The sequence below is a fragment of the Prionailurus viverrinus genome, chromosome F1 (assembly GCF_022837055.1).
Source record: "Prionailurus viverrinus isolate Anna chromosome F1, UM_Priviv_1.0, whole genome shotgun sequence".
NCBI classification, from domain to species: domain Eukaryota; kingdom Metazoa; phylum Chordata; class Mammalia; order Carnivora; family Felidae; genus Prionailurus; species Prionailurus viverrinus.
This window is the reverse complement of record NC_062577.1, coordinates 63,428,789-63,453,289: the sequence shown is the minus strand read 5'-3', so window position 1 is coordinate 63,453,289 and position 24,501 is coordinate 63,428,789. Positions and strand designations below refer to the sequence as shown.

Below are 24,501 nucleotides of genomic sequence, written 5' to 3'. Positions count from 1 at the left end.
GAACAGGGATTTAAAGGGTGGGGATGGGGACCGGGATCATAGGAGGGCACGGGGATGGGGACCGGGATCATAGGAGGGCACGGGGATGGGGACCGGGATCATAGGAGGGCACGGGGATGGGGACTGGGATCATAGGAGGGCACACCATGACAGCATCATCACTCCAAGTGATTGTTAGATAATACAAGTGTCCCAGAGCAAAGTTCAGTGTCTAAAAGAGGTGGACGCCGGAGGAAGGTGACGTTTATACAGCACGTAAATGATCGTTCTGAGAAGTTTGCATTCCCTTCTGAAAGCCAATAAGAACCCCCAAGGAAAGAGAAAGGTGACATTCTCAAACCCATACGAGCCTTTTTCTCCTGCTCACACGTCTGCCCAAGGAATCCCAGTCTATTGGCAATGCTGCCGTGCTAAGTCCAGCAAAAAGGCAGCACAGATTTCTCAGGCTCCCAGGATAACAGATGCATTTGCAAGGATCTCGGTTTCCTTTGGCAGAGAATTGTTAAAAAAACGAAAATCCCTATTTTTTATTTTTCCCAGAGAGCTCAGGGTGAATTCAAACTATGGCCATCTCAACCTCACCCACCCCCAGCACTGGAGGCTGTGATTGGAATCGGATGAAAGGCAAAGAGGCTGCAAATCTTATTTTATTTATCATCCCAAGGAGTTTCGGTGACTCTGCATCTGAAGCAAAATCTCTCAGGGGTCAGGGGGATGAGGTGAGTCCTTGCGATTCAGGAGGAGACGATCATGGCAAACCTGATTATTCAGCGGGTGGGATTCAGACTGTGTAAAGCTTTCCTGTTAATTGATGTAGATTTGAGAAACACAGGTATAGAAAAATCAGTGCGATTTGAGGTTGTCGAGAGCGGAGAAGAAAGCCAGCCTTGGGCCAGGCACCTTAGGGAATCCAAAGATGCGTAGGTAGTGTCCTCAAAGAATTTACAGTCTAGAGGCGAGTATGGAAAAGCGATAAAACAGCACAAGTATGACAAGGCAAGATGGTATGGAGGTTTTGAATTAGGTAGAAGGCGGGTCGATGAAACTTGGTAGGTTCAGGAAATAAAGGCTCAGAGGTGAGGAATCACGCCTCACGTCCTGAGAATTTCGGATGACTCATTTCAGCTAAAGCAATATGTGAAGGGAGCATCTCAATATTGAGAGGTTGATACGACTTCTACCCTCATCCTGTTCGGAGATGATCATATTATCATGAGATTCAGTGGGGCTAAATGTGTATCATAATTTCGCACACTGTTAAACTGGATTACCTTTTCCAGAACTTCACCAGAGGCTTCATGACCGACGTCCAGCAGTTCCCGACCAGTCTCCTCAGCAGATTGGAATCGGTCATCATAAGAGTCAATCTCGTGCTAGGGTCACAAGACGGAATGTCTTAAAATTTAGCAAGAAACCTTCTGGGGGGCTTGGCGCCTCCCTCTTCCTCCTCCTGGGGAGGCTCTTCTTCTCTACCTTGTGCTGCCCATGCCTGTCCAGCAGGGCCTCCCCACCAGCCACATCTGTGGGCAGCTCATCAGCATTGATCAGAGCAGACTTCTCTTTCATCCACCCTGAGAGCTCCTCGTAGTCAGATAAGAAGCGCTGATACCTGCAGGGAAGTTAAGGTAAAGGGCCGGAAGGAGAAACCAGGTAGGTGTGAGCGGACTTGGGAGCCTGGAGTTAGGGTTGGGTTGAGCTGAGATGTCCAACGTGCTCCTCACCCTTATCCCCGCCCCCCTCCCACTGCCCTGATGCACTGCCTGTTCCTTTAATGGTGTGGGCTGTCCCTCACTCCAGGCTGCAGACTCCCCGGATGGGTGCGTCGTCGTGTGATGAGGCGCAGGGGCCCTGCTTCTCCAACATCACAAGGTCACACCTACCCCGGAAGCACTTGAACTGGAGTAAAGCACTTTGGCCAACGAGACCAAAGTATAAGCCCTGACACGTAAATAACAGGAAGCAGAACTGGGGTTAGGAGCCCTCATGCACCTTAGCTCACCCTTGACCCTATTCACAAAAACAAAACCACGAAAAGGGTTACTTAGTCAAACATTTAAATGCTCACCAGTTACTTTGGGATCATAAAAGTAGGATAAACACTGTCTTCTGGGGTTTTAATGATTAACCATAAACATTAACTACTGAAATGGTACCCGGCTTTTTGGCAAGCCAGCCCACACGGCATTCAGGAAATAATTCCAGATTAATTTTTACGCCCTTCAGCCTGGAAGTTTATTTCGGTGCCTAAACTGGGGCCAGGATTTTGGTGTTTCTTTAGCTGCTTTTCTGGGTCCCCGGGCAGCTTCCTAGCATCCTACAACTATGCCAGTGGAAGAAGACGGACGGGGTGCAGTGAGTGGAGGTGCCATTCTGACCGTCACATCGACCTGCAGAGGGCTCCTCTTAACAAATGAGCTTCTTTTTGCCTCGACCTTTGAGGAGGCGGGAGGGCTGGGTCCCTCCTCATGTCTTCGCTTTCACTCTTAATTTCTGCTTTTGACGTTATACCCGAACCCTAGAGAGACAGAGCAAGAGGGAGGAGGGGGTTCCCACCAATAAGAAGCCTGCAGCTTCTCATATCTGCTGGCCGCCAAGGCGCGGATGTGCTCCCAGTTGGAGACCAGCTCCTCCTTCATTTGTTGGATCTGAGATGCATCTGAAGGGTGGGAAAGCATCAGCCTGTCTGCTTTGGCACTCAGCTCCTTTACCTTTGGGTAAAGAGAAAGAGAGAAAGGGGATGAGAAAGAAACGCGGTGGGAAATCCAAGCACTCTGATTCTCCCTGACAAAGTTTGGCGGGAGAGATCCGAGAAAGCAGCCGTATGAATACTAATAACTTAATACACGTACACTGAGGCTTTTATGTTAATATGCGGACGTGCTATTTCAGCATTAATAATTTACTGACCGTGTTTGTTTCTTACGGTGCTTAGCATTTCACACGTGTTTGCTTGTTTTCCAGTCTTTTGAAAATAGTACTCAGAGGTAGAAACTATTCTTATTCCCCTTTTTTGCGAAAGCTGGGATGGTATTTATCAGTGCAAGGGCATTTAGTGACTAAGTACCAGGAGCAAGGTTTAGACCTCAGGCTGTCACTCACCACCCTCTACACTGTTTCCATAAATATTGTTGTGGGAATCATTATATCCAACTATCATCAGATGTCGTCTAGGATTTGAGATTTTGTTATCGGGAGAAAAAAGTAAGACAAAATACAAAACTGCTCCAGGGACAGAGCTATGGTCAGGGCACAGCGCACGGGGCCCTTCAGTGGGCTGACTGCTGTGCATACTCCATGGAGTTGGTTGAACTTATGGGTGATGTTGTGAGGGGGAAGAAGCAAAGATGGAAGTCAGTCTGGAGTAGGGGCTTGTACTAAGTCTATGTCTATTCCTCTAGGGATAGGGACCCGCATCTTCCAGCTTTCAGGTAAAGGGTTAGTACCCAACATTTATAAAGAACTTATCAAAAAACAAAGAATCCAGTGAAGAAAGGGGCGGAAGACATGAATGGACACTTCTCCAAAGAAGACATCCAGATGGCCAACCGACACACGAAAAAATGCTCCACATCACTCATCATCAGGGAGACACAAATCAAAACCCCAATGAGATACCACCTCCCACCTGTCAGAATGACTAACATTAACAATGCGGGAAACAATAGATGTTGGAGAGGATGTGGAGAAAGAGGAACACTTTTGCACTGTTGGTGAGAATGCGACCTGGTGAAGCCACTCTGGAAAACGGTATGGAGGTTCCTCAAAAAGTTAAGAGTAGAACTACCTTGCAACCCAGAAATTGCACTACTAGGTACTTATCCAAAGGATACAAGGGTGCTGATTTGAAGGGGTACATGCATCCCAAGGTTTACAGCAGTGCTATTGACAATAGCCGAAGTATGGAAAGCTCCCAAACATCGACTGACGAATGGATAAAGAAGATGTGGTCTATATAAACAATGGAGTATTACTCAGCAATCAAAAAGAAGGAAAGCTTGCCATTTGCAATGTGGATGGGGCTAGTATACTGTGCTAAACAAAACAAGTCCGCCAGAGAAAGACAAATATCATATGATTTCACTCATATATGGAATTTAAGAAACAAAACAGATGAATGTGGAGGAAAAGAAGGAAAAATAAGAAAAACAGGGAGGGAGGCAAACCATAAGAGACCCTTCGATACAGAGAACAACCTGAGGGTTGCTGGAGGGGAGGTGGGTGGGGGGATGGGCTAAATGGGGGATGAACATTGAGGAAGGCACCTGTTGGGAAGAGCACCGGGTGTTCTATGTAAGTGATGAATCAGTGGATTCTACTCCTAAAACCAAGACTATACTGTATGTTAACTAACTTGAATTTAAATAAATAAAATTTTTAAAAAAGGAGAAGAAAACCCAAAGGTGGACCTAGTAACGTGCCCTAGGTGTCTCTGAGTTTCTTATAGAAGAGCAAGAAGAAATGTCTTCCCTTATCTACCGAGTGCAGGAAAAAAACCAAGCAAGATTGAGCTGGAACTGACGAGTGTGTTTTGACCAAAAAAAAAGATTCCCTGGCTGCAGGTACAGAGTGAGATTAGGAGGCCATTCTGGGAGGTAGCTTTTTTTTGTTTTTAAATCACAAAATTCATTGCAAAAATACACAAGACTATATAAAAATCTGTGTATCTTTAAAGAAAACTAAAGGATATCCAATGGCCATGTGTAAGTCACGAACTAGAACAAGAAGAATATTCAGGGCCGAGGAATTTCTCCCTCATTGAAATAATGAACTTACTGCGTCCTCTGGAGGCAAGATGGCCAGCAAATACCTCTTCTAGCCCAGGAGGCTGGCCGTTCTTCCAGCAGTGGCTTACCTTGTCCTGCATGACTGCAAGGTTCCTCTCAAGACCTTTGTGACTGTGGAACAGCGCCTCAGAGCTAATGAGATCTTTGCCATAGTCCTCAGAGGTGAGTTGAGGCTCCTTCTCTTTGATCCACTGGACGGCCTCCGTCACATCCCTGCCAGACAGCCACGTGAGCTCCAACAAAGAAGATGCCAGGAATTACAGGGCAAACAACACACACGGCAAAGACCGCCCTGGTCCACTCGGCTAGCAATTACCTGGAATTCCTACTCACTATCGAAGAGTAATGCAAAGAGTTCTTGCTTTTAATGGCTTCCATTGACATGTAGGGGCCTGGGCATCTCCCTGGTCATTGGGCCTCTGCATATACTTCCCATATCTGGGTCAGCTCTTCATGAGTCTTTCTTCTTCCCAACTCAACCTTCCACTCCCATCCAGTTCGTAATAAGCTTTCCTTGCCTCTGCAGCCTTTCTATCGCTAATTTACCTGCGCTTTTATAGCTTTAGGCTCCAGTCATCACACGCTTGGCCACGGGGTGGGTCACAGCTGTCTTAACTACGCTCTCCCTTGCTGCCTTAAACGCAAGCACATGATTTCCTTTGGTTTGAGGGATTGGCCGGTAATTGCCAGCAGCAGACAGAGGCCGGCACAATTAGATGTGGCGCTGCCGTAGACTTTCCCATAACGTGCGGACCAGATTCGTACCTTTTGAATCGCTGGAGGTCTGCAGCATTGGCCAGTGTCTCCTGTCGCTGCCCAGCCAGGCTGAGGAGACGCTTCCAGGCGGTGTTCACCTCATCCTGCTTTAGCTTAATCAAGGGCAGGTCAGGATGTTTCTCCTGTGGGAGGGGACCAGTGCGGGAGTGAGGCAAAGCTGAGATTATTCCAAAAATCATTTGACATTTCTCATTTCACGCTAGTTCGTACTTGGCCAGGCATGGAGAATGACCTTTTGGCCAGATCCCAATCTTCACCTTAGCCCTGCGCCCCAGCTTTAACCTGATCCACATTGCCAAAATCCAGAGGCCAAGCACCCAGATACGGTCTCTTTCACTCGCAGCCCTGGTGCACCCTATTAACACACATTGCCCAGCCATGGTGTTATTTTCAGAATTCCACCTTGTTGGTGCCTGCTAATCCCCTGAAAATCCTGAAAACCAAGGAAGAAAAAGCCCCATCTGTGAAATATGACTTTATTTTCCAAAACTCTGCTACTGGGGTTCTTAACTCCTCTCGGGTCCTGACGCCTTCGAGAATCTACTGAGAGAATATGCAGAATTATACACACATGTATCCACATTTAATTTTGGAGAAAAACTTCATGGATTACTGCAAAGCATCTAAAGCACTGAGATTAATGAATACTAGGTTAAGTTAACAGCATCAGCCTATGTTGACACTTGGCACTTTTGAGTAGTTCCCACGTGTCTGTCTTTCTGCTCCTCCTGTCCCTGTCTCTTCACATTTCCATTCCCAATTCTGAAGCTGCTCCAGACGGGATTTTCGAGACTCTCCTTCCTGGATAGATGGTCCTTTCTGTTTGGCGCTGTGTGGGTCCCGGTCCAAAAGAGCAGAGGACGCGCTCTAAACCGTGTTGATCCTTCCCGTGGTAGGTTAGATAAATGGCCATGCTATTTTACCAGGAAGCCTTCCTTTCGAGACGTGAAGTCCGTTTCCTCACGCTTTGGATCTGGGTTGGCCTATGACTCGCTTACCATAGAATGTGCCAGAAACGATACGAGTTCCTGTACTTTCAGCTTCTGTTCTAACTTTTGGAACACTGACACATAAACAAACATGAAAGACTGTGTGGGGAAACCCCTCGTTATCCTCGCCAAGGCCACAGATGTGGAGGCAAGGCCGTTTTAGACCCTCCACCCCGACTGAGCCACCAAATAAACTGCAGCCACTTAAGAAACCCAGGTGGGACCAGGAGCATTGTCTAGTGGAACAGCTGAACCACTGAATCCAGAAGAAGTAACACATTTGTTTTTTTCAGTTTTGTGAGGGTTTGTGAGATAGCACCGAATAACTAAACAACTTCCACAACAAGACAAAGGTGGCGGAGAGAGAAAATTTAGAGACTGTTGGAAACGTGGCCTGGAAAAAAACTCGAGAGTCAATTACTTTCCCCCCTCAGGTACCCATTCATCCTGAAATCTCGGTTCTGTTAGTACAGAAAGATCGTTGCTGTTCTGGAGATGCAGTGTGGATGAGACCACATGGAAAAGCACAATAGCCAACGCTTGGAGTTTCGAATTCCTTTATATCCACATAAAATTTCCTTTATATACAAATAAAACCAGGCTGGCTTCCCAGTTTTCTTGGCACATCCTACAGTTATGTAGCCCCACACTGAATTGTTTGTCTGCTCAGATATTGAAAGCTTATTTAAACATTTTCTTAAGTAAAGGAAGGTAAATCTGCCTCCCTTCTCCTTCCCCCACTCACAAACATCATGTATAATGACATCGTCCATATTACAATAGCCCACCATTATTTCACATTCTTTGCTGCTTTATTCGGGTTCTTCTCCATGAAAAGGGTGCTGCATAAAACTGAGTGGTTGACCGATTGGTGTTCCGCACAGGAATTACCCGGTTGCGGGTCTCATTCCTCCGCGCATGTGCACAGGCACACCCACAGGTGTGAACACATACGCTCTCCCTCCCAGTCACGCCTCTATTTGTACAGACTGGCAAGGGATGACCCGGACAGGAGAGGAAGTTGCCCCGGACCTGTTACGACAAGGACACGCAGCCTTGTTTTCTCCCGATGCCAGTGTCCCTCACGTCCCACCTGCTGATGGCGGAAGGCTTTGGCTATCAGGAGCCCTTCCCTGCATTGACCCTCTGCTCCCCACCTCACCTCGGCACACTGGTTGGCATACTGGTTCATTCCATCCAATTTTCTTTTCTGAGTTTCCAGGTCCGCCTGGAACTCCTCAAACTTCTTATGCAGGACCTCTGTGCGTTCCCAGTCCTCACCCAGCTCTGCTGACGTCACTATAGCCTCCTGTGGACCAGGAAAGTCTGTTGAGTCACCGGCAAACGTTTCAGAATTCCTGCAGTTCAAATGCCCCAAACCATTGCCCACACTCCCCGGAAATCTCAGAAGGAGGGGCTGGTGGGGCCTGGGAGAGACCTTGAGGAAAGAGCCAGAAGCAGGAGCGGGTGTCCGGAGGGAGCACTCTGGCCCAGGGCATGGCACTCTTTGAGGTAATCTTCCAGAAAGACCAGGGACATGGTTGGCCAAGGCTCCCGGAAGCACCCTTTGTACTTTGGAACATGAGAAATAAATTCATCCTGGTTCTACTCAGGTCAACACACTGAGTATCCGCAAAAGGGCTGCACTATGCACTTACTTGCTTACTTGTTATCTTCAGCCCTAACTACGGGATCATTCTTTCAGTGTCTAGAAAAATAGTTACAGGTACTGAGAGGCAGCCCTTAGGGAAGGAGCAGGCAACACCGCCAGCCTGGACCCAGAGTCAGAGCAAAAATTCAGGAGAAGGAGCTGAGGGGCACGGAAAGTAGCCGGGGACAGGCCGGGAGCACTTTCCCCCCACATTGTAATGTCAGTGGTCTCCCCCACATCTCTGCCAAAATTCCTACTTTCCGGGAACAGGGTCCAGGAACAGGCACCCAGACTGGTTTACAAATAGCCTGCGTTCAACGGCTGCGGGATGCCTGGGATGCGAACGGGAAGTCCTCTGTGTCCTGCGCGGTCCCCACCTTGTCTCCGATCCACTCCAAGGTGTCGGCGCACTCCTGCAGGTACTGCTGTAGACGCAGGGCCCGCAGCAACAGGGCGCCCCTCTCCCGGGTCAGCTCCAGAAGGAGGTCCCACAGCGTGCGCAGCTGTTCCAGATGGGCCTTTGGGAAGAGAGGCAAAACCGCTCAGACACCGCGCCTGCCTAGGGCAGCTGGGGCAGGTGCACGCTCCACCGGGGGGCAGGGGGGCTGGATAAAAATGTCACCCGCCCGTGCATTAACAGCTCCACAAACATTTACAGGAGGAAATCGACATGCACGGGAGTAGCTGCTAAACCAGGCCAGATGTGATCTGCCACGAGAGAAAAAAATGTAAACGTGCTTTGAGGTTTTACAGGATGAAACGATTGCCGACCACAAGACAGGGGGCCACAAAGATTCATGGAAGAGTGCTCATGTGAACTGAACCTTGAGGAACAGATAGGATTTGGAAAGGTCCATGATAGGCAGAGGGCGTTCTAAGTACTGGCCAAGTCATAGAATAAACTTAGCACGAACTGTTTGCCAGAAGGAGTGAGAGTTACAGTTTTGCTAACTTGTAGTGGAGATTCGTGGCACCAAAACCGTAAGAGAATTTTTGGACTATGCAGTCGAAGGCTTTGACACCAGGTTAGCTTAGAAGATCATGTATTACATAACTTGAAAAACTGAAGGCATTGTCTGTGTTATGTCCACAAGAATCTTATATTTTCCAACTGGTCCATGGCATAAGGTAGCACCCAGACCACACTTCTCTCCGAATCCTAGAGCAGTGCAGTCTGATGGAGCACGGTGAGTCTGATAGTTGTGAAAAGGTTTCGAACGTGGCTCAGATATTGTAATTGATGTAGGGGATCTGTGGCACACAAAGCTGGGAATGACACAAAAACGATTTCAATTGTACACCAATAGGTACGTTTTGAGATTTTTCTCGTTACAGACTCTTCTTTCCAATAAGGTTCTCTTCTGGTTAAAGTCTGTGTTCTCTGACCATATTTTGTTGGCAGTAAAATGGACCAGAATTTGTATGCCAAATGTGGAAAGACTAGACCCAATTTTTAAATATGTAACGTAAATCTGGGCTGACGCTTCCAAAACAAAACAAAAAAACTCAGTGAAAAAAAGAAAGAAAGAAAGAAAGAAAGAAAGGTCTCACTCATGCAGAAGAGATCCTGAAGTGACTTTATCAACACAAGCGTGTTGGAAGAGTGTGTGAATCAAGTCAGAAAAGAGTTGATCCGTTAGTAATGGATTCCAAAGGGGTGATGGTCTTCAGTCCTCAGTGTTCAGGGAGGACTTTCTGAAGACGGGATTTGGGGAGCAGATGTACAGAACTACGATAGTAGTCACAGCACGTGGGCTGTGAAGAGAAGGAGGCATCACAGACAGACAGGTATTTCCGAGTAGATTCAAATGGCAGAGCATCCCTTGTTTGAAGAGTCTAAGGAACATGGACCCTGAGGTCAGAAGAAATAATCAGAAATGACATTTGGGAGGGGCCCCCGGGTGGCTCAGTTGGTTGAATGTCTGACTCTTGATTTTGGCTCAGGTCATGATCCCAGGGTCATGGGATCCAGCCCTGCGTCGGGCTCCACAATGAGCATGGAGCCTGCTTGGGATTCTCTCTCTGTCCCTTTGTCCCTCCCCCACTCACACCTGTCTCTGTAAAAAAAGAAAAATTAAAAAAAAAAATGAAAAAAAAAATGAAATGACATTTGGGAAGGCCAAGTCATCTGGGACACGTGGAACTGGGTTGAAAAAGACTTGATCTTCAGCGAAGTTATCCTGCGGTGGTCAAGGAGGAGTGTGATGCTACCCCAGGATAGCTTTCGTGTCATAGCTCTTTTCCCACCCCAGGAACAGGAGGACGTCCGGTCATTTTTCCTGCCCCACCCCAGTAGAAGATCAGAGGCAGGAACCCCAGTTCCAAGCCAGCTGCATCTAGCTGCATACCTGGCATAATCAATGAAAACTCTGATAACGTAATAAAAAGTTGGACTCATCTCTTCCAGAGTCGTGTCGTATAGTTACCTTGGTGTCCTCATGGGCAAAATGCCCCTCGGCAAACCGGGTTTCCCTGATCTCTTCCAGTTCAGGAATGACCCTGGACTTTGCTTGCACTTCTGCTTCCAAGGATTCATGCTTCCGATACTTGCCCTGAAGTTTAGAAATCAGAGGACAAGTTTACAGAGACAGAAGGAGGCAAACCGTAAGAGACTCTTGAAACCTGAGAATAAACTGAAGGTTGATGGGGGGGGGGGGGGGGAGGGGCAAGTGGGGGAGGGGCATGGAGGAGGGCACCTGTGGGGATGAGCACTGGGTGTTGTCTGGAAACCAATTTGATGGTGAATTTCATATTTAAAAAAATAAATAAAATAAAATAAAAACGTGTAAAAAATAAAAAGTGAATTAAAACTTTAAAAGTAAAAATAAAACAAAAAAAGTATGGGTATACTTAAAAAAGAAAAACAAGAAATCAGAGGACATGGCTAATGAAGCCTAGCGTCCCTGGGTCCTAAAAATGTTCTTCTGTTCCTTTTTTTTACTTTCGGGCGGAACTACTTGCTTCACAACCTAGATTAAGTGGTAACCCGTGCTCAGGGCTGGAGGAGTCACATCCTACAAGAAATGGTCACTCCTGGCCCCCCCAGGCTCAAAGTCAAGGGCCACAGAGAAATGTTTTGTCCTGTTCCCATCGCCTTTGGGGAGTTTCCAGTAAATACCCTCCATCGCCATCGGTGGGAATGAGAAGATGCCCCACATTTGTTCCTCTTCAGAAAAGAGGAAGTAAGTGCTATGGAAAGTTGAACGCAATGAGGAAAGTGATTATTACAATAATGGCTTTTTTGTGATTGAGATGTTTTTGCTTCTCAGATTATGCTGTTATTGGCCTATATAAATGGATGCACTTAATCCATATCACTTTGTTCTTGACCCAGTGCTTCCTCTCCAACATCAAGTACCCTTTTTTTTTCAACGTTTATTTTTATTTTGGGGACAGAGAGAGACAGAGCATGAACAGGGGAGGGGCAGAGAGAGAGGGAGACACAGAATCGGAAACAGGCTCCAGGCTCCGAGCCATCAGCCCAGAGCCTGACACGGGGCTCGAACTCACAAACCGCGAGATCGTGACCTGGCTGAAGTCGGACGCTTAACCGACTGCGCCACCCAGGCGCCCCTCAAGTACCCTTTTTAGGCAGGTTACCTTTTCTCCTGGTCGTGACTCTGTCGCATGCTGTAGGACAAGGAGGAGAGGAGCTTCCACCAAAGCTCTCCTCCTGACACCTGTCAAGTGGACTTATGAAGGGCACGGATAGCCCCTTGGGAGAAACCCAGGAAAAATTCCACTCTACTCCTATCCTTCTGAGCAGGGTGGAGGGCAACTGATTCTGAGGCACTGACGTTTCTTCACCTCAAAATATTAAAATCACAGAGTGTGTCATAAATTCTTTGAACTCTCAGTCACTGTTTCGCTCATGGCTTAATTTCGGATTCAGAATACATTCATAGAGGGGCGCCTGGGTGGCTCATCAGTTAAGTGCCCAACTCCTGGTTTCAGCTCAGGTCATGATCTCATGGTTTGTGAGTTCGAGCCCTACATTGGGCTCTGAGCTGACAGGGCAGAGCCCGCTTGGGATTCTCTCTCTCTCCCTCTGTCTCTGACCCTCCCATTCTCTCTCTCTCTGTCTCTCTCTCAAAAATAAATAAATGAACTTAAAAAAAAAGAATACATTCATAGAGCGAGTTTTGCTTGTAAATAAGGCACTGAGGCTTGAGAAGTGAAAGACATGGGCCATTTAGAAACAGAATTATGGTCCCTAATGGGTAGTCTGATCTTTCTGTGACATTATCTCCTGACAGTTAACTAACTAGGCACAAGAATGTTACAAGAATGTTACCCTCCCTGGAGATCTCAGGGTCTGCTCTGGGGAAGTCAAACAACTGAGTACCTGTATGTTAGTTAGATCTTCGTAGCTCTTATCATCTGCAATCTTGAGTTTCTCTAAGACCCACTTCTCTAGGTCATCTGCATCCCGTCTGAAAACCTGGTAATGATAGGACTCTTCGAGCTTCTGACCCCTCTCCGCAACCAGCTCCTTGAACCTCTGGTACCGAGTCAGCACCTCCCGACGTCTCTCCTGGATTGCCTCCGCAGTTTCCAGCACCTTTGGGCCACTAGTCTCCATAGTCTGAAAGTTAAAAATCTTCTCTTACTGGTTCTCAAATCTCTGTGATGTCCCTTTTGTATGTACCAAGGCCTTTACTCATGTGGGACTTAGATTCAGATGTCTTGAAGCCTGTTGTTATTAGGGGTCCAGTGTATCTACATAATTTCAACCTTATCTAGCTACCCTTTTGGCTAATAATTCTTTAGCACTCAGGACATTCTTCCAACTTTTAACAGAAATGTGTGCCAACATCTATTACATTCTATAAATTAAGATATATATAAATATAAACATATATATAAATTAATTAGGATATATAATATATACATTCTGTATACAAATTAAGTCAAAATTAATCTTCTCCACTTTTTTATTTGCTTTATATTTACAAACACTACAAACAAAAAGTTCAGCACACCTTTTATCCAATTATCATACATTTCAAATTATTAGCATCTCAGTAATTGGCTTCTGCAACATAAAAGATTATACTGTTAAACACCATAAGTGGGACCAACCTGGTTAGGGCAATAACTTGAAAAATCTCCATAGGATTACCTTCATTCATCTGGATGTGGGCACAGTTTCCCCTAGCTTACCTCCGCCAGGACACTGAATATCAAGTTCAAATTTTAATCTTCCTCTGAAATATAATTGCTACTCTGTATATCGCTTTTACTACTTGGGCTACAGAATCAACTCATTCTCTACAGACCCAGATCTTTCTTGTGTACTCTTTTCCTCCAAGTTCTCTACTTGTTCTATATACGGACCCGTGTAAATGGGTCATCGCTAGATTTTCATGCTATAAAGCCACAAGCTTAAGGTCGTGGTTTAAAACGGGATACTCACAAGAAGAGAGTCAAAATCAATCTTCTCTACTTCTTAAAAGCCAAAAAACAATGCTTACAGATTCTGTCCAAGACGGTACAGAAAGGTCAAACGAGACTGCTTTCCTCATTATATCAATGACAAACTGTGCCATAAAGAATTCCATACTCACGGTTTCCTTTGGAAAGCGTTTCACTTTTCGTAAAGGTCAAGAACCTGGCAAGACAAAATGTTTCCGGAAGAGAGAGGAATAGAGAGAAAGAGAGAGAGAATTCACATGGAATTGTTTAGTCTTCTTCCGATAAAAATGAAAGCAATGGTACACATGTGGAAGAGTCAAAAAGAAAAAAAAAGAAAGAAAAGAAAAGCCCTGGGCCCAGACTCCCGCCAGCTAGAGTCTCTGTTATCTTCAGGAGGCAGGAGACACGTTCAGCAGAGGCAGCTGTTAACTTGGGCAGTCGCTGGGTGACTCAGCGGTTCAGAGACTGTATGTAGCTCTAAAAGTTTCTCAGGAGGAACTATTTCCTATTTCAGAGGAAATAAAAGGAGGGTTTTTTCTTCAAATGAAAAATTAGAAAGAAAAAGCCATTACAGACAGACGTAAGATAAAGAAGCCGTGTTATAATTCTGTGTTGTTTCTTTGACTCGTCTTAGATGCTATGTCTGCGAATGGCAAATCATGAAGGAATTCTGCATCATCCGCTCTCTGGACTCTGCAGAATTATAAGAACTTGGGGGCACACATAGGTTCTTGTTCCAACCCATCTCTAGGAAATACAACTCAACCACTTCATGAAAACACAGAAGCAGATTTTTCACAGCCCTGAAATCAGTAAGATATGCTAATTCTTGCCGTAGAGTCTTTGTGAAAATAGGAAGAAAATTGTATTCCTGGTCTTCCAGGCTGGGTTTTTAAAAATCTCATTCAGCCGTTCCCTTAACCATTTAAATGGAAGGGATGGAGAAAGGAAGACATGTGTGTGTTTATTCGTATTTCATGAAGCAAAAATGAGCATACCTCATTTGACAAACGAATGAAATATCTGAGAATGGGACAGAGTTCTAGAATGTGGGATAAAAGTCATCGTGTTTTATGAATTGTTTTTAATGGAGTGTAAAGGAAGCAGAAACAGTTCTCCAAAGGCATAGTCCTTTTTGGCCACGTTACAAAAATGAAACAAACAAAGAGAAAATACCGGGATGGTTTCAGATCCTCCTACAAAGCAGGGGACTGCCCAAGCCAAATATGTGACCCACACTTCATTCCAGGTTGGATCCACCTTGAATAACCAAGCGTTCATAGTCTATTAAGGTAGAACAAGGTTCTATACCTCTGATTTCCCTCTTCCCTCTTCTTCACCCAAAACAACTGAGAGAGCTTCAAATTCTCTTCTTGAACGTCTAGTCTTACTTTACTTTTCCGTACAGTTTCATTCTATTCCAATCAAACAGGGTACTCAATGCAGCAACACAAATCTTAGTGGATGTGTTATATCACATGCACCAAGCGACCTGTGACTGGAGTTGAGGTGGACAGGGCATTTAAAAACTTTTATCTAAGATGTAAGGACCACCATCAATTATCCTATCTTCAGGTACATATAATTTATATGTTGGCATGATCAATTCACATTGACTTCCAATCTTTAGAGGATTCTGGGAAGCAGGGATTATCATCCCCATTTTTATATGAGAACAGAGGTGGTGTCTGAGAGGGATCCCATCCCATGGCTTTCAGTTTGGGTGCGTGTAAACAAAGAGTCAAGTCCCCATGAGGAACACCGTTATGCCACCGTGCCCTCCATCTGTTCTAGCCAAGCTCCTCTTAATCCATCAACACTGCTGGTTGTCCCATTCCAGAATCTTCCCGGTGACAACCACGTGAAAACCTTGGGACCAAGGAAACAACAGGGCCCCATCAGCACGACTGGTCACCATGAAATAATGAAATAAAAGTGGGTGAGAACAATAGCCTTGAGAGCAGGTAGAGATGTGCAAACGCACAAGGGTCAGGAAAGAAGTTTTATGCATCAAAACCCAGCGTTGTGTGACTTTTCCACCATGGCAGCCAGGAGGGCTCCTGGTGCAAGCTTCTCTGTCAGCAGTCTGGCTGCCCATGTGGCAGCTACCAGCTACGTCCCTCCCCAGCCCATCTTCTCAGGCCCTCCAGGTTGACGGAGCCACTGCTGTCCCAGAGCGCCACCCTTGTTGGGTGCCCTTGGGATGGATGGAGAGTCATGACAAGAAAATCTCAGATCCTGGTGGCTTCGCCCTTGGAGCCCTGAGCCCTCTTGCCACTTTCATAGTTTTCCAAGAATGCTCGTCGGCTCTGATGATAGACAGACTCTGATTCCAGGCACTCAGGTAAAGAACGCGAATAGAGTGGAGGTTTAGAATCGTGTACTGTCTTTAAAATTGCGTGTTGCTCTGTATGTGAGCGAGGGCTGAGCGGCTGCAGACGAAGGTGGAGGGTGTCCCCGACAGCTTCATCAGAGACGAGTCTCACGTTCAGTGGTACAAGGGCGGGGGTGATTGGCAGGGCCCTTGCATGGGTCGTGGGTATCGGCTCTGGGCAGATCTGTACTCCACATGGCGGTTAATCAGCCCTGCCCAGCTTCCCTGGGGCCCCCTTTGGCTATCAGATCTTTTCCTGGGCCCTGAACTCCCAGAGGTGCTCCACGCCCCAAAGTCTGAAGCAGCCCCAAGCCGCAGCACGAACACCCCTATCATGTTGACTGTGGATTTTCTGGAGTCCCACTTTCTCAGCTCATCTACCAACAAGGAAAACTATGTTACTTTTAGTGTAAGACTAATCTTTTCTTCCATGGGATAAAGGTCATTATTAGTTTATTTTTTAAACATTTTTATTATTATTTTTTTGTTTCTCTAGAATTAGTTCTCATTTTAAAACGTCTCTACTTTTTTTTGTCTCTTCTAGGGGTTAGAATATTAGATAGTATAATTCAAAAACATAAAACGATCTCTTTGCAGTTAACTGTCCCCATGCTAATTGTTATCACTGCCTATCCTCTAAAGTTATTTGGGATATATATTATTCAAGTTTGCAATCCTACAATAAAAGAAATATAATTCTTTTCCCCCTACTACAGTCTTCTCTCACCCTCCCTTATGTATTTTATTATTATTATTTTTTACTTGGTATCCCTGCATGGAATAAGGAAAAATAAAACCCATGACATGCGCTTTCTGCAATGAACCATGTGATTGAGGCAGGAAGGAAACTTTGGGATAATGGCAAAACCCTTGGATCTCAAACTGAAACATCTCACTTGAAAGCTTGATTCTTCCACTTAATAACCTGATGAGCATAGGAAATTCGCTTAAATTTTGTTAAGTATATAATGGGGACAGTCATGACTAATCTACCTATTTCAGGGTGTTGTTATATGACTCACTTTATGTTTCAGTTACAGGTCATACATTTTATTCTGAATCATTAATTCTGAAAATCAGAATATAAAGGGCAGGGATCGGCTGTGGGATAATCCCTCATAAAGCTAAGGGCTTATCTTTTCAAGGATGATTTGCGATGCATCATTTAAAAGTCTTGCATAAAGCTGGTTGATGTTCCCAGCCACTAATAATTTTCTTTGAGTACAGCAGCACTAAAGGAAACTGTATAAACCTAAGTCCTCATAAACCTTGTAAAGATAGCAGGTTCAGTGTCATGGCCCCACTCGGGGCAAAGAAGAGCTCAACTAAAAAATATTATTTCTCATTAAAATAAAGGGAAGTAGGAGCCAAGTGCCAAGACTGAACATATTATTTCCTTCACAGCCCTGATTAAACCATGAAGTTTAGTTCTTATATTTAACGGACTAGAGCCCCCATGATATCAGCGAAAGTTCTATTTAGCATCTAAATATATGCCAGTCATAGAAATTTTAGTGGACTATCTGTGACATGGCTTCATTTCATTCTTTAAAAACTGCTGTATGTGTATATATCACATACCTTGCCTTTACCCATTACTTGCCCTCCCCTGCCGTACCCTGGAGAGTGTGGGAACCGTCTGAGTTTTTTCTATACCTTAACTTTTTTATAACGTCTAATTTGTCAAGAAGCATAGACTATCTCTCTTCTAAAACTTTACACTTTCAGGGGTGCCTGGGTGGCCCCGTTGGTTAAGCATCTGACCGGCTCAGGTCACGATCTCACAGTTCATGGGTTCGAGCCCGGCGTCGGGCTCTGTGCTGACAGCTCAGAGCTTGGAATCTGCTTCGGATTCGGTGTCTCCCCCTGTCTCTCTGCCCCCTCCCCTCCCCTCAAAAATGAATAAACACTTAAAGAAATTAAAAAAAAAAACCTTTACACTTTCAGCAAACTATTACTGAGCCTTTCCATGGACACAGAGTTCTAACAGGCAGAGGGAACATAGAGGTGACCGAAGCAAGATGCCTGCTCTTGAGGAGTTTACAAACCAGAGGCCGCACTTTCACACTGCATGTGTAAGATTGTGCTAATGGTCCTGCACTGAGAGCTGTCTGCAAGCAAAATACATGTGCTACAGCAAAGTGATGTCAGTAACACTGGATTTTCTACAAAAAGACGTAAGCATCGTTCGTAATTGCACATATAAGCCACTTGAACGGGGACGTTTGTAAATCGGTCACTGAAAAGGAAGTTTTCATGTCTACGTCAAAGTTTCCATTACGGCCTCTCTTCCCCGTTTCTGAAACAAATTAAAAAATAAGGCGCCACTCTGATCAGCTGGTGTCGAAGGGTTCAGAGGAATTTCGGTGAAAAGAATGTCAGAGCTACTTTTGAGGTGACTTTGGAGAAAACTTAGCACCGTTTTATGGTCTTTCCAAAATCTGGTCCAGAGATGAGCCTCCTCATTGCCAGTGTCATGTGAACGGAGGCGAGAGTCAGCCACCTGGGGCATTCAGAGAAAGGCGATGATAGCCAGAGACTCCAAAAGAAAAGCGGTGCTCTGATTTCTTGAACTGCCCATATGTTCCCACCAAGAGGACAACACCCTGGTAAGACATGCGATAAATATCTACCTTCGAGGTGCAAGAAACAACCCTTATTTAATAGACAATAGACACTTGATAAATCTTTTCTAAAAGAAAGAAAGAAAGAAAGAAAGAAAAAAAGAAAGAAAGAAAGAGTAAAGATAACTTTATCTAAGTGTCAAAAGTTCAATCGGAACCAACGTTTAAAAGACATTTACCCCAAATACATTCGGGGAGTGTCAGCTCTTGGTTTTACTTGGAATAAGAGAGGACACTGCCTAGAAAGCAGCTTCCATTCCTCCCAGAGAAAGTTCTATGCCACCATTGTTGGGGATGAGATAGAGCAAGGTATTCCTTAAAAGCAGTCCCTTGTCTGTCCTTGGTTTGTGTCAAGAACTTTTCCTAAATTGAATGTGGATGGAGATCTAAAGGTAAATAAACAAACATAAAGAAACAGTTGGGGCGCCTGGGTGGCGCAGTAGGTTAAGCGTCCGACTTCAGCCAGGTCACGATCTCGCGGTCCGTGAGTTCGAGCCCCGCGTCGGGCTCTGGGCTGATGGCTCAGAGCCTGGAGCCTGTTTCGGATTCTGTGTCTCCCTCTCTCTCTGCCCCTCCCCCGTTCATGCTCTGTCTTTCTCTGTCCCAAAAATAAATAAACGTTGAAAAAAAAATTAAAAAAAAAACAGTAAAGGTTCTGCATGTCTCAGAAGAAACAGGATTTCTCTTTGAAGTTTTTCTTGATTCTGCAAGCATAGTTTCTATTTCCTTTTTTTTTTTTTAACGTTTTTGTTTATTATTTTTGAGAGACAGAGGGAGACAGAGCACGAGCTGGGGAGGTGCAGAGAGAGAAAGAGGGAGACACAAAATCGGAAGCAGGCTCCAGGCTCTGAGCTGTCAGCACAGAGCCCGAAGCGGGACTCCAACCATGGACTGTGAGGTCATGACCTGAGCCAAAGTCAGACGCTCAATCGACTGAGCCACCCAGGCACCCCGCCTAGTTACTACTTCTGCTATGATTCTATGAATTTTGTTATTACTTCTTTTTATTGTGCCTTTACAGGCCTCTCTCCAGGGCTTCAGTGGAAACTCTTTTGTTCAGAAACTATCAATGCCTCATGTGTAAGAACTGGTCAGTAATGAATTGTTCAGTAAATCCATGCAGATGAGATGTCTGAGATTAAAAAAAATGAGGGGGGCTCCTGGGTGGCTCAGTCGGTTGAGCGTCCGACTTCAGCTCAGGTCATGATCTCACTGTTTGTGAGTTCAAGCCCCGCATGGGGCTCTGGGCTTCCAGCTCGGAGCCTGGAGCCTGCTTCTGTTTCTGTGTCTCCCTCTCTCTCTGCCCCTCCCCTGCTCACGCTCTGTCTCTGTCTGTGTCTCAATAAATAAACATTAAAAAAATTTGTTTTAATTAAAAAAAATGCGGGACAACATTAACAGTGAACATAATTACCTTCAAATTACATGCTGAATTACTTATGAGGGTTTTTCAGTATGTAATTATATATAATAAACATAGTAAACTCTAATAAGCACACTGATGAAGTGGGAAGCAGGAGGAGGGCGCGTGGCTCACCCTCGCAATGTGGATGCAGGGTCACTGCAGGGAGGCACGCAGGTCCCCTCTAAGTGGAGCCCTCCCCTTTGCCCCCAGCACTGACTCGAGATGGGAGCAAAGCCCCAGGAGATACTTCGGATTCGATCCCAACATTCAACTCGGGCCACAAGGTGGTAGGTTGGTTAGCAATTATGCATGATCGATTCCCAGAAGTAGCAGCCGCGGTTTGAAACTTTGGGGGCAGCCCGGGATGGGGGAGGTGACAGGTGGCCTTCGTGCTCAGTGCAGCCTCTTCCGAGATTCCAAGTGTTAGAGGCCAATACCTTTTCAGGATAAAGTCCACAGCATCTCTGTGTTGGTTTGCAAGCCCCCACCCCACCGCGGGGAGTTCTGCAGGTGTAATCTGAGACCAGTGCCCATATTTGGAGGACAAGGAGAGACCCAGAAAGAGGTGGACCACTCCAGGTCGGTAGGTGGCGGGTATAATAAGCAAAGGGAACTTACATACCGGGCTTGTCTTGGGCGGCTACAGGTTCCTGTACCCACTCGCCAGGGTCTTAACAGTTTATGGTGAGGCATTAACAGGGATCAGCTGCATATACTGGCCAGCAGCTGTGAGCATCTGGGTCCTGGGCCGGCCTCCAAGAGGGGGAAGGGCCAACGGAACCCACATTCCAAGGACAGGGGAGGGGGTTTGGACCTCCCATCCCGGGGATCCAGCTCATGGGTCCCGTCCTCTTGATGACCTTCCCTAACTCTCTGTGGTTCTTTTTCATCATCGGTTGTAGCAGTTTCTGTTGTTCAGTGTGGACAACATCTCTGATTTCTTGTAGCAGCTTTCCAAGAATGACACAGCACCGGGTCAAAGGTGCATGGGCTGAGCAGGGAGAAGTTAAGTATCAAAACGAGGCAAGTCGTTAGATTTGCAGTAGCGACTAATAGTACAAAGCTACTGAGAATTAGCATCCTGTGTTCTATTCTCCGGCACCTTAACAATATCCTCCTGAATACAAACGGGTTTTTATTCTTACCTTGTTTTGTGATTAAGGACTAGTCCCACAGCTGAACTCCACCATGCAAAAGAGAACAAATGTGAAGCCAGCTCCATATTTTAATAACAGTAATTTATTAATTACAGTAATAATAACAGTAAATTAATAACAGTAACTTATTCTGTCCCACCACTTACAGAAGACACTTGCTAACCCTAGGCATGGTGATTTTTTTTTAATGTGGACGAAGTTTAATGGTTGCTTACTGGATGAGGAAAAGCAAAGTAAATATTTCAGCTCCTTGCATTTGTTCAACTCGGATCCTGAACCGTGAGTTTCCAGACATCAGAGAACGTGCCTCATCCCGGCATTATTCCAACACACACCACTCTCCCCTGCATATGGCAGATAATTTTTAGACGTTTCTTGAAGAAATAGGTGAAATAGGTATTTCAATAGCACCTGTGGGAACCTCAGGGATGGTCTCTGCTGAGTAGCTTCTGAGAAGCGAGTCCTCCACATGTCACTGTTTTCTCAGGACCATCGATGCAATATTAGGAATATAACATGGTGGTTAAGAGAAAGGCTTTAAAAAAAATTTTTTTAACGTTTATTTATGTTTGAGAGACAGAGAGAGACAGAGTGTGAGCGGGTGAGGGACAGAGAGAGAGGGAGACACAGAATCTGAAGCAGGTTCCGGGCTCCGAGCTGTCAGCACAGAGCCTGATGTGGGGCTCGAACTCATGAACTGGGAGATCATGACCTGAGCCAAAGTCAGAGGCTTAACCAACTGAGCCACCCAGGCACCCCTAGAGCAAGGCTTTTGAAATAATAGAATGGGGTGCAAATCACAGTCCGGCCTCTAACTAAATGTGTGTCCTTAGACGAATCACTTAAACCCTATGAGCCACAGTTTTCTCACTTATATACTAAGAATGATAGTAATACCTATCGCTTAGGATTGTTATCAAGTAACATATATACAGGAGACATTTATTACAATGTCTTGTATATAATGCACGCCCAATAAGTAGAAAATTGTATTATTGTTATTATTAATATAATATTGTTATTATTAATATAATTACAGCCGTGAAGATATAAAATGTTATTTTATTATTAGAAGTGAAAGTAAGGTTAATAAATGCAGCACACTTGTTGGGAAAAGAAATATATTTAAAATTAACAAGAATGAGCTGGCTGTTCCTGTGCTGACCAAGTCAGAAGCCACTTGACCCCAAGATTTACTAAGAGCAGTGTTACAAAGTAACACATGAATGTCAACACACCCCATGAGCCTTCTTTTCCTATTTCTTTTGCTTTTATTTTTCCCTCCTCTTGGAATTTTCTTTATTCAACACACACACACACACACACACACACACTACTTAGTAAAATTCTACTCACAATCTGGAGTAGGGTGGGTCTAATCATAGGATTTCAAACAAAGTAATGAAGTGGTCAGATCTAAGTTTTAAGAAATAACTTAGCCTCACTTTGGAGAGCAGCTTGGGGTGGAAAAGTATAGATGTAAGTGAGAGAGTTTTAGGCTATATTAATATTTAGGGACATTGATAATATCTAGGAAAGGTTTATATAATATAAAATTGAAAAGTGGAAAAAACAGATAAGAAAATCGTGTAACCCTTTCCCATGCTGGAGATTTATGTGGATCAATTCTCTAACAAACAATATTGTACTTGGGAAAATTCAGTTAAAATAAGTAGTCAGTCAGTCAGTGAAGTAATTCCATTCCTGATTTCTCTGGAAGAACGTGAGACATAGATACATTACGTGAACCCAGCAACGCTAATGATCTCCCTTTTTCTCTTTTCCCTCATTTTTTTTATGCCAAATATTCCCTGAAGACTTCCCTTGTCAAGACATCTCCACCCACCACCTATGGCTTTTGCTTTTCTCTCATTTACCTTTTCTTCTCCGTCTGAGCTCTTTATGAGATAGTATTAACCTTTTCTCAGAAGCCCTTTCCCCTTTCTCCTGTCCACAGAGCCTGACACGAGGCTCGAACTCATGAACCGCGAGGTCATGACTTGAGCTGAAACCAAGAGTTAGACGCTTAACCAACTGGGCCACCCAAGCAGCACTTCATCACATTCTAACTGAGGGGTGAGCCTTGGAGAAAATCACCCTTTATGAAACGTGTAAGAAAAGTCAGAAAGACAGAGCCCTCAAACAAAGGAGGACAAGAAGAGCCCACCATCCTCAAAGCCAGGGGAAAAGAGATTGAAAAGGGAAGAGTTTCTCAATACCAGCGATCGGTGGGCTGGATCATTCAGCGTGGCCCTACTGGTTTATCCATTCAATAAGCATTTATCGATGTTGTTGCTTAATTAATACAATACCCTTTATGACATTGAAAACAAAGATTAAGTTTTTCAATTTACTATGAAAAAAATACTGATTCATTAATGAATAGATTAGTTGTATTTCTTCACTTTTTTGAAGGCCAAGTTTTGTTTGTTTGTGTTGTTTCGTTTTGTTTTTGCTTTTAAAGTATTATTTAGTGATCTTCTTGCTCTAAGATTCTTTGTCATCGTCTTGAACCACCACACACCTGCAGCCAACTACTTTTTTGGGTCTCATCCCCTGTCAATTCTACAGAGGCCTGCCCATTCTCCTAGTTTCTCATGGTCACCAATGTACGTGAAGTTGATTTACTGTCGACCACAATGGCCTCCACTAGCTTCACACATTACAGTTGGCCGCAAGCACACGAAGATGGCCTTGACTCATTATTGACCCAGACCGGAACTCACCGTGCACAGCATTGCTAAGGTACAAAAGGAGCAGGGGAGTCATAATAGGACCTGCTGAAATATGTCTATATGGCTATTTATCAATAATAAATATTCAAGTTAGGAATTAGGGTTATTTTTCAACTGTATCCATTGGTAGTACCATGGAGAGAACTTAGTCTTACGAAGATAATTTTTCCATTACCATATCTTACAAACAAATACTTTGACAATACTAAAATTAAATGTTTACCCAGATCATTTCCAGCAAATCAACTTATCTTGACTAAAGTGAGTGGCAGAAAGCTTACTTATCATAGTCGGATCCAAAGATATGTCAAGCGCCCTCCTCAAGGCACTTGACATATTTGTTTTTATCTGACTTCGTTAAGGAGGGCGCTTGTCGAGATGAGATTGGTGTTGTATGTAAGAGATGAATCGCTGGGTTCTATCCCTGAGACCAATACTACACTGTGTGCTACCTAACTTTAATTTAAATAAATAAATTACGTACTCTAAAAAAATGTGTCAAGTTGGGTACAGAGCAAAAGAAACTATTGAATTCAGTTATTAGGGAATTCTGTTTCTTGGTGACCTCTGTAAGACCAGTCTCGGTAAAC

General features: G+C 44.8%; 1 protein-coding gene across 2 annotated transcripts in view; it reads right to left on the bottom strand.

Moving 5' to 3' along the window:
• SPTA1 (spectrin alpha, erythrocytic 1) overlaps positions 1-14,053 on the bottom strand; it is a 65,808-nt gene extending 51,755 nt beyond the window's left edge. The window contains exons 1-10 of one of the 2 annotated variants that reach the window (XM_047840778.1): positions 13,184-14,053; positions 12,547-12,786; positions 10,628-10,753; positions 8,579-8,719; positions 7,713-7,859; positions 5,550-5,683; positions 4,853-4,997; positions 2,554-2,708; positions 1,474-1,609; positions 1,272-1,373 (exon numbers count right to left, since the gene is read on the bottom strand). In XM_047840778.1, coding sequence (XP_047696734.1) covers positions 1,272-1,373; positions 1,474-1,609; positions 2,554-2,708; positions 4,853-4,997; positions 5,550-5,683; positions 7,713-7,859; positions 8,579-8,719; positions 10,628-10,753; positions 12,547-12,783 — 1,323 coding nt within the window. In that variant the 5' untranslated portion in view covers positions 12,784-12,786; positions 13,184-14,053. The remainder of the gene's footprint in view (positions 1-1,271; positions 1,374-1,473; positions 1,610-2,553; positions 2,709-4,852; positions 4,998-5,549; positions 5,684-7,712; positions 7,860-8,578; positions 8,720-10,627; positions 10,754-12,546; positions 12,787-13,183) is intronic. The other variant, XM_047840777.1, reaches the window with a different exon arrangement.
• Positions 14,054-24,501: the final 10,448 nt, after the last annotated feature.